Source organism: Strix aluco, chromosome 34 (genome assembly GCF_031877795.1).
Source record: "Strix aluco isolate bStrAlu1 chromosome 34, bStrAlu1.hap1, whole genome shotgun sequence".
Classification (NCBI taxonomy): Eukaryota; Metazoa; Chordata; class Aves; order Strigiformes; family Strigidae; genus Strix; species Strix aluco.
The window spans coordinates 667,673-678,330 of record NC_133964.1 but is presented as its reverse complement, the minus strand read 5'-3'; the positions used below and the strand labels follow the sequence as shown (position 1 = coordinate 678,330).

Here is a 10,658-nt window from a genome sequence, read left to right as displayed (position 1 = left end):
GCATTTGTGGTGCAGAGCCAGGGCTTGTGGATCAAAGACATGCAGGTGCAGGAGAGAAGAGGCTGGTCTGTGCCCTTGGTGGCATGGACAGACCAGGAAGGTGGCCCAGGGCCTTCATCACCCCCCAGCCTCTCTCATTGGCCATTTCCAGCACTGGCTGCTCACCCCAGGGTTATGAGGGAGTCTTTTGCCATCCTCCATCCTCCTGCTGCTCTCAGTGCCTGGATGGGGGGAACATCCAGCCCTGCCTGGCCTTTCTCCTGGCCCAGACCCCGGCAGACCCTGGAGAAAGGCTGTCTGCAAAGACCAGCATGGGACACAGCTGGGTCTGGGCAGGGGTTGGATGATGGGGGAGCTTCTGAAGAAACACGACCATGGGGAGAAGGAGCTATGAGGACTCCCTTGGGCGTTGAGCCGAGGAAACTTTCAGCTACCACAAATCAAATGGAGGAGTTGATTGGGAAAATCCAGCACAGATTTCTGAAGGGCAAATCATGCCAATCTAACCTGATCGCCTTCTTCAACAATATAAACCTTCTGTCAGCATGAGGAGAGCAGTGGATGTTGTTTACCTGGACTTGATCAAAGGCTGTTTCCTACAGATTTCTCCTGAACAATTGGGCAAGATACAGACTGGACGGGTGCTCTGTGAGACAGGTAGGAAATTGGCTAACAGGCTGCACTCAGAGGGTGGTGATCAATGCTTTTTATTCAGGCTGGAAGCTGTAAAAAGTTGGATCCCCCGGGAAATGATATTGGGCCCCACACTGTTTAATATCTTTCCAAATTATCTGGGTGATGGGGTTGAAATCACCCTCACAATATCTGCTGACAACACCACAGAGGGTGGTGAGGTGGACACATCAGAAGGCAGAGCCGCCTCACAGAGAGACCTGGACAGGCTGGAAGAATGGTCCTGCAAGAACAGGATGAAGTTTAACAAAGGGATTTAGCCTGAAGTTTAGCAAAGTCCTGCCCCTGGGTGGGAATAACCAAAGAGCCCAGCACAGGCCAGGATCTGTGTGGCTGGGAGCAGCCTTGCTGAAGGGGCCTGTTCCTGGGGGACAGCAAGCTGAAGATGAGCCAGCAGTGCGCCACTGCAGCAACAACGGCAAACAGGCTCCTGGGCTGCATCCGCAGGGGCGTTACTAGCAGAGACAGGGACTGGATCATCCCACTCTGCTCAGCGCTTGTCAGGCTCCACCTGGAGTACTGTGTCTAGTTCTGGTCCACACGATTAATGAAAGACGTGGACAGACTGGAGATAGTCCAAAGGAGTGAGAACAGTCACTCACTGGAAGAAACTCCCCAAGGGATGTGGTGGTGTCCCCATCACTGAAGGTTTTCAAGAAGCAGTTGCACAGGTGCTAGATAATCTCATGTAGGCTCCCTTTCACACAAAAGGTTGGACCAGATGACCTGTTGAGGTGCCTTCCAACCTGGGCTGGTCTATGAGTCTAGGATTGTCTGAATATGAAATAATAGTGTTAAACTGCCCAGTTCCCAGGGGAGTCCCCTGTGCCATGCCCCAGTATGTCCCACTGGCCTCCAGGTAGGGTGTGACCCCTTCACCACTGCTGTATGAGCCTCATCATCCAACTGGCCTTTTACTCATCTCTTTGCCAGCCCATCCAGACTGTAATGGCCTAACTTGGGTATAAGAATATTGAGGAAGTCCACGTCCAAAGTCTTCCTGATGTGGAGGTACATGACATCCACTGTTCTCCCTTCATGCAAAGAAGCAGTTACTTCATCAAGAAGTCAATCAGGTTGCTGAGGCATGATTTACCCTTGGGAAGTCCATGCTGACTGCGTTTGGACACATTCATCTCTTTAGGAGCCTACAAATGTCACCCAAGAGAACTGTTATACCACATACCTCATTTCTCTGCTCTTTCAAGTATTTCCAACTGTCCAAGATACAATGACCATTTCTAAAGTCACTTTTTCAGATGCAGACTGTCTAGGCAAAAGCCCTTTCCATTATTCTCTGCTTTTATCCTCCCCTTACTCTTTGTTCATTCAGATACACCTCACAGATGCACTTCCTTCCTTTGACACCAGGAAGTTAAAACTTTGCCTGGCTTTCAATAGCCGATAGTTTACTCCTCATGAAACTTTAACTTGCTTTACTTTTCTTTGCTCACAATTAGGAAAAAGAATCTGTGCCTGTGTGCAGCCAGTTCTCCAAGGAAAGCAGGTGGGAGCTGGTGCAGAGGGACTGTAACCTCCAACAAGGAGAAGTTCCAGGAGGGCAATAAGAGAAATGTTGGGGTTGGGGAGGTGCGGGGGAAGGTTGTGCATTCTATGTCAGACCTCAAGGAACTGATTTTCCACCTGTCCAGACGTCCTTAGGAGAGACCCTGGACCAGTACCTAGTAAAGAATGCTGACATCACCTCTTCTCTACACTGAAAAATAACAAAATACACCCTTGAAAATAAAACCTCATTTTATTTGAAGCTCTTTGAAATACTCATCCATAACTACATGAGGAAACTGCTCCAATTATTTGTACAAGTCTTGAAGACTTAAAGAAAAGTACAGGAAGAGACATGGCTCCTTAGGGCTTGTTTTATTTTAATGAGCCCCTGGTGTATTTGACCCTCAGGTACTGAGAGGAGATTACTCAAATCTCTCAAAGACTTGATATAAAAAGCAAAACCCAAAGTACCTTGAAGCATCATGGAGTCCCACTGAGGACCATGACCAGCAAAGCCTCCCCAAAGACTCGTTAGGACAGATAATTGGAGGCCGTGATTGCAGGTAGGCAAAGGGAAGTGCAGGCAGCTCCGGTGCTGAGAGAACCTGGGGTGTCTTTGATAAAGCAGAAAGGTGAAGCCCTGACCCCCAGCCCCTGGAAGGCAGATCATGTCCTTCACACATTGCTCAGGGCTCTTCTGGGGCCAGTGGGATGTGGGGTGGGTGATGCTGAGTGAAGGACAATGGTTTGACAGTCCCCAGCCTTATGAGGGGTGTGCAAGGGGGCAATAAGCCCCCCTGAAAGCCTTTGGACAACATGTCCCCTCATAGGCCTTGGTGCCAGAGACGATGGCTGTACCCAAGGGGGCAAAGACTTGGGTTCTCTTGCTGACTCCCAGCCTTGCCAGCGCCCTTTGCCATCTCCACCACAGGTTGTCCTACGCTGTCCCACAGCTGCTCCTGTTTCCCCGCAGGCCGTAGACACCCACCTCGCTTCCTCACCTTGTCTCCCCCTGGCATTTCCACACCTTCACTGACGTCTGGCCACACTCACACTCTGTTCCTTGAATCACAGAGACATGGACTGATCTCATCTGCCTTCTGGATGACTTCTTGTGCCACACCATGACCCTTGGGGTGACATTTCTTCCTCCTCATGCCCAGTCTCCACCTTCCAAACTGCACTGTGTGACAATGTTTCTCTCTCCTGCCATTTCCCACAACCTTCTGGAAACAACCCTTCAAGCAGGGAACCCAACCCCTCCGCCTTCTTGTGGCCTTTCACCTGACCAGACAGAAGTCACCTCACCATGATCTCCGAGGGCTGCTGGCCTTTCAGCTTCTTGGGTAAAAACAGCCAAACCCTGTGCCTGCTGCTCTCCCGTCATGTTCTCAGGCAGAAGAAACATGACAACCCAAATCTCAGCCCCCTTCCTGGAGTGAGCCTGGGCCCTTGGGCAGAGGGGATGACACAATCGATGTGCCACCCGGGTGCCTTCTGCTGGCCTGGCAGAGGCGCTGGCAGAGGGGAGCTTAAAAGCACCTGTCCCAGCCCTGAGTCCAGGGCTGACCTACCAGCTGTGACCTCACAGCCCCCTTCACAGCCATTGGCTTCCTGCTGGATTAGGAGTTCTGAGACACAACTGACCACATGATGCTGTACCCAAACATCACCCAGTCCCTGAGCAGATAGAAGTCATCTTGTTTCATTAAATTTATCTGAGGGATTTCCTACAAACAGTTGGAGTGGAGAAATATTCCTCTGAGGAACTGCCGTATTTACACTGGTGTATTTCATATCTCTATTTCTGCTTCTCTCTTTCATTGAATCACAGAGTAACACAGGTCGGAAGAGACCCCTCAACCCCACGGTACTGGCTCTGGCTGGGATGGGGTGAACTTCCCCCATAGCAGCCCCTATCCTGCTCTGCTTCGTACTCATGGCTCCAAAGGTGTTGATCACACTCCAGTGGTTTGGCTGTTACTCAGCAGTGTTCATACTACAGGAAGGCTGTCTCTCCTAACCCCCCAGGAGCTGGTACCCTCCGGGTGGGCAAGTGGCTGTGAGGGGACATAAATGGGACAGCTGACCTGAATTGACCAAAGGCATATTCCATAGCATATGGCATCATGCTCAGCAATAACAGCTGAGAGAAAGGAGTGCCGAGAGGAGGGCGTGACCTTCATTATTAAGATATTATTCTTCCAAAGCACCCACTACATGTACTGAATTCTTACCTCCCAGGAGGTGGCTGGACATTGTCTGCTGATGGGAAGTCGAGAATAATCATAACATCATACAATCATGGAATGGTTTGGGTTGGAAGGGACCTTAAAGATTATTGGTCAGGGACACCTTCCACTAGACCAGGTTGCTAAAAGCCCCATTCAACCTGGCCTTGAACCCTTCCCAGGAGGGGGCAGCCACCACTTCACTGGACAACCTGTTCCAGTTTCGGACCACAGAAAAAGTAAACGATTTCTTCCTAATACCTAATCTTAATCTCCCCTCTTTCAGTTGAAAACCTTTACCCCTTGTCCTATCCCTCCACTCCCTGATAAAGAGTCCCTCCCCAGCTTTCCTGTAGACCCCCTTGAAGTACTGGAAGGCTGTTATAAGGCCTCCCCAGAGCCTTCTCTTCTCCAGGCTGAAGACGCCCAACTCTCTCAGCCTGTCATCACAGGGGATGTGTTCCATCACCCTGATCATCTTCATGGCCTCCTCTGGACAGAATCCCCTCCCTTGACCTGCTGGCTACACTTCTCTTGATGCAGACCAGGACATGGTTGGCTTTCTGGGCTATGAGTGCACATTGCTGACTCACAGTCAGTTTTCCATCGAAGTCCTTCTCCGCAGGGCTGCTCTCAATCCACTTATCATCCAGCCTGTATTTGTGCTTGCGATTCTCCCAAACCATGAGCAGGAACTTGTACTTGGCCATGTTGAATTTAATGAGGATTGCATGGGCCCACCTCTGAAGCCTGTCCAGATCCCTCTGGATGGCACATCCCTTACCTTCAGCGCGTGACCGCATCACACATCTTGGTGTTGCTGGAGAATTTGCTGAAGGTGCACTACTGTCCATGTCACCAACAAAGATGTTAAACAGCGCTGGTACGAACACCGACCCCTGAGGATGCCACTCATCACCACTTTCCTTTTGAAAATTGAGCCACTGATCTCAACTCTTTGAGTGAGACTGTGCAGCCAATTCCTTCTCCACCAAGGGGTTTATCTGTCAAATCCATTTCTGTCCAAGTTAGAGACAAGTGTCAGATGTTTTGCACAACTCCAGTTAAATGACGTCAGTTGCTCTTCCAACTGTTCTGTGGGGGGCTGCAACTGGCAAAACCGGTGTGTGTGCATGTCATGTTGGTGTGTATGTCAGTGGGTGCAACCGGTAGTGAATATCAAACCAGAGCAACCAGTGAGTACAAGAGGACAGGAAGCCTGGTATTTTTGATAGCCTAAGTCTAGACTGGACACTAGAGAGCCCAGAGGCTTTGCAAGGAGCTACTGTAACAGTAAGGTGACCAAAACCACCTCCTGGAGAAACTGTGATGTCTTGAGAGTCAGCTGAGAGCTGAGGAGTTAACATGAGAGGAAAGAAAATCATGGGCAAAATTGTGGTGGGCAGATGTCTGGTCCAGACCTCCTGACCATGAAGAGGAAGTAGATGAGGCCTTAAGACAACTTCACCCTGTCAATGGCACAGGCTGGGGGCTGCCTGGCTGGAAGAATCCCCATGAGAAAGGTCTTGGTGGGTTGGGCAGGAGGCAGCCGTGTGCCCTGGCAGCAAGGAAGGCCAGCTGCCCCCCGGGGCTTGATGGCCAGGAGTGGGGCCAGGAGATCAAGAGAGGGCATTGTCCAGGTTACTGAGTCCAGATTTCAGACCCTCAGGACAGGAATGATGTTGGCAAGCTGGAAGGCATTTAGTGAATGGCCCCCAAGAGAGGCCAGGCCTGGAACACTTTGCCTGTGAGGAGAGGCTGAGGGAGCTGGGCTTGTTCAGCCTGGAGAAGGGAGGGCTGAGGGGGACCTCAGTGCAGCCTGGCAGCACCTCCGAGGAGGCCATAAAGAATAGAGAACTAGGCTCTGCACCATGGTGCATGTTCAGAGGATGGAAGGTGAGTGTTGGGTGAAAGAGGGGATGTTCAACCTGGAGATAAGGAAAAGATTTTTCACCCATCTCAGGGCTAATTCTGAGCAGGGTGGTCATGAACCCTGCTGGCCCTTCTGTCTGCCATGGTTGGTCAGGTCAGAATAACAGAGGTGTCCCCAGAATCAGAACCCAGGTGGGCCTCTTCCTCCTGCCTCACCCCTTCCCCTCCCCAAGGATGTTGGAGTGATGTCATAATCATACCCAATCCAGCCAGATCCCCTTGACCTTCCTCTCCCCTTCCTCTCTGTCCCTGTCTTGTCTCTGCTGGGATGAGTGGTTTTGTGAAGAATATCTTCTCCACAAATTGCTGGGGCCAGCTGCTGGCCAATCAGGATCCTGTAACAGGAGTGGCCTCACAATCAACATCAGAATTTGTGGTGTCTTTGCCTGTCTCTCCCCATCCACTCCCTTGACTCCTCATCGCTGCTGCACCCCACATTCAACAGCCGAACCCAGCCCCTTCACTGCCCTTTCCCTCTCCCCCGTCCCACAGGTTGGCAGAGCCGGGGGGGACGTGTCACGTTCAGGCTTTGCAGTGCTCATGCAGAATTATTGCCACAAAGTCGGTGCTGAGATCAGACTCAGTGCTGTGGAGCAGACCCCAGCAAGAAATAACAGCGTTCAACAGGAGATCTGCAGTGGTGGCAACCATGTTGGTTTTGCAAGGGGCCTTCTGTCCATTCACTAAAAGGATCTGCTACTACCAAGATGCACTTGGTGTTTCAAGCTGTCACTGGCAGAGCTCCCACCAAATCAATCTGCCGTTGTGGCCGTGGGCCTCCACTCTGTTGGTGCTGGGCTGGGGCTTTTACTCCAGTGTAATCTGCACTGGTCACAGCACGAGACAGACAGCTCCTACCCCAGAGATCTACATCCTTCTTCGTGTTAGGCCAGCTCTCACTGTCCTTCACTCTGCTCAGAGTGTTTGCCTCAGCTCATGGAGGAGCTTGATGAGATTCTCCTTGAATATTCTGAGGCACAATCCAATGCTTATTGCCCTCTGCATCTACAGCATAACAAATATTCCTTTCCCTTAATATGTGCATTGACCTGCTTGGTCTTTTCACACGACTCCCTTGAATTTCCCTGGTTGGAAGGTGACATTTTCCCAACTTGGGTCAAGATGACGGGCTCTGTCACAGCCACTTGACTTTAATTTTTCTCAGTTATTCAGCCTGAGGTTTCCCCAGATGACCCAAGAGTGTTCATGGATGCTCCTCTGCCTGCTAATAACAGGGCCAAGATTCTCGGGTTCCCAATGGCCTCTTCAGCTGTGGGTCATCCCCAAGAATCTGCTGTCAAGGGTACCAGGATCCATGGTGTCACCCACAGGAACCTGGGCCTTCCCAGTAGAACCTATGGATCTTGACGAAGACTTGCCTTTGACTTCCCAGACTGCAGGGAATGCATTGCGTTTATTGTCACTTGTTTCTTTCTGGCAGAGCAGCATGCAGTCACTGAGCTTCTGTTCCACATTTTTCGAGCTCATTTTCTAAAGCCTTTATTTCTCTTTCTAAATCTTGTACTTGTCCAATGTCCACCTCCATCTATTTAATTGATATCAAATCTATATCTGTGGACCCTAAGATCTTCCCTCTTTTGATTAAGATGGTTCTTGTAATTCGGGAAATTCCTTCTCCTTCAATTTCTGGATGTCCTTTTGTCCTTCTTTCCCTTCCCATCTGTTTCTCTCGGGAGATTCTGGGAACCGTATCAGGCACACCACAGTGTCCCAATGGCACAAGCTTCCTTTTTTTACTGGCTTTTATGTTTTCCAGTTTGATATTACTAACATAGACTTTACAGGCTGGAGAGGTGGGACCTGCTGCTTTAAAACAGTGGAACCTCCAAGGGCATTTCCCTTGCTCAATCACTCACTTGTGGAGCTTTATAACACCCTTTTCCTCCTGAACGTATTTGTTATCTCAAGCTGCATGGTCTATTTGATTCCATGTATTTCCCACACTGTCTTTACAGAAGGAAAAACTAACAAGAATTTTGTTGCTCCAACCAGCTAAGTAAGAAAGATTTTTAAATGTGTTTTCTGTGAGCACCAAGTCCAGATTTACTTTCCTGCAGAGTGAGTTGGTTCTGAGCATCGCAATAGCCAGACCAAAAGATGCACTGCGGGTCATTTCAGTTCCCACTCTCACCCACAAACCTTCCACTTTTCCTGCAGGGTTTGTCTCACAGTTTACGGACCATGGAATGAAGCTGGGATGAGGCTGTTCCTTAGGACAGCTTCCCAGACAAAATGCTGTTTGTGTCCAGACAAAGGTGTGTCTAGAGACTATTCCAGTTTTCTCATTTTGTGGGTCTCCAGTCACTGCTAACCCCGGGGACACACGGTCCCTGCAGATCCCCTGGGATCTCCAGGCAGCTCCAGACTCCCCTCCTTAAAGACATCAACTACATGTCACGTGTGGGACAGCTCTGGATATGGACCTCAGGTATTCACCTGAGGTAGAGTCACCCCATGGTGAATGGTCCATTCACAATCTACACTCATTAGAAACCAAGTTAGTCTTAAATCCAACCCTTGGTGCCAAATAGGTCACAGTGTGGCATCACTGACTTCTTTTCTCCTGGATCCATGAGGAAGAGGAGCTTGTGGGGAGCAGTTGCTCATGTGGTTCTTGGCATCAGCTTGGGAAAGGAACCCAACTCTGGGGCACTGTACTGGGGAGATACCGTATTATTCCAGAGATGGGGTAAGAGAGTCAGACTGGGCCCAGTGTTAGAGGAACATGTATACAGGCACCAGGTGAGACTGAGGAGGCAAATTCCTCACTACTAGTGAGTCGAATCTAAAGGTTTGGGTAGAAACAAAATAAACATATAACAAAATTGTAAGGACACTGATGATAATGATAATTATAATGAGAAGAAAATAAGAATGAATATACAATAATAATAACAATAGCAACAACACAACTACAGGCTTGAAATATGATGCCCTGACAGTCATTTGCAGAGAGTGAGTGGAAGCTTATAAAGGAACAGCCATGAAAACAGTTTGCTCAGGGCATCTTTGAGGTCTTGGTTCCTCATGCTGTAGATGAGGGGGTTCACAGTTGGAGACACCACTGAGTACAGAAATGACACCACCAGGTCCAGGGATGGGGAGGAGATGGAAGGGGGCTTCAGGTAGGCAACTATGCCAGTGCTGACAAACAGGGAGACCACAGCCAGGTGAGGGAGGCACGTGGAAAAGGCTTTGTGCCATCCCTGCTCAGAGGGGATCCTCAGCACGGCCCTGAAGATCTGCACATAGGACACCACAATGAAAACAAAACATCCAAAACCTAAACAGGCAGTAACCATGATAAACCCAACTTCCCTGAGGTAGGAGTGTGAGCAGGAGAGCTTGAGGATCTGGGGGATTTCACAGAAGAACTGGTCCACAGCATTGCCCTTGCAGAGTGGAAGTGAAAATGTGTTCACAGTGTGCAGGAGAGAATTGAGGAACCCAGTGCCCCAGGCAGCTGCTGCCATGTGGACACAAGCTCTGCTGCCCAGGAGGGTCCCGTAGTGCAGGGGTTTGCAGATGGCAATGTAACGGTCGTAGGACATGATGGTGAGGAGAGAAAACTCTGCTCCAATGAAGAAGAGAAAGGAAAAGATTTGGGCAGAACATCCTGCATAGGAGATGTCTCTGGTATCCCAGAGGGAACTGGCAATGGCTTTGGGGAGAGTGGTGGAGATGGAGCCCAGGTCGAGGAGGGAGAGGTTGAGGAGGAAGAAGTACATGGGGGTGTGCAGGTGGTGGTCACAGGCGATGGCGGTGATGATGAGGCCGTTGCCCAGGAGGGCAGCCAGGTAGATTCCCAGGAAGAGCCAGAAGTGCAAGAGCTGCAGCTCCCGTGTGTCTGCGAATGCCAGGAGGAGGAACTCAGTGATGGAGCTGCCGTTGGACATTTGTTTCTACTGGACATGGGGACCTGTACATGTTGGAACAATCAGTGAGAAGTTAGGGCAGATTTCTCTGAACAAAAGATACTCCAGTTCTTGCAGAACCCTCCCAAGCTGCTTCACCTCTTTTATGAAACCTTTGGCAGGTCCACTGCATGAGCTTTGTTTGCTGCTGGCTGAGGGTACCCAAGGGAGCAGGGGTCTGCTGTGGGCTCTGGAGGACTCAGTGCTATGCTACAACAGCAGGCAAAGAGGAACATGGGGTCATCTCAGATCAAATCCCCTTCTGATAACAAAGACTTATTAATCTTTATCCCACCAATTCACCCAACTGCAGAGCAGAGCTGTAGGGATTTTGTTTTGTTTAGTCTGTTCTAGTGGC

The 10,658-nt window shown here is 50.0% G+C and overlaps 1 protein-coding gene across 1 annotated transcript; it reads right to left on the bottom strand.

Moving 5' to 3' along the window:
* Positions 1-9,328: 9,328 nt before the first annotated feature.
* LOC141917107 (olfactory receptor 14A16-like) lies at positions 9,329-10,351 on the bottom strand. Its single transcript, XM_074810199.1, has one exon. It carries the CDS (start codon positions 10,280-10,282, stop codon positions 9,329-9,331), a length of 954 nt encoding a protein of 317 aa, XP_074666300.1. The 5' UTR covers positions 10,283-10,351.
* Between the last annotated feature and the right edge of the window lie 307 nt (positions 10,352-10,658).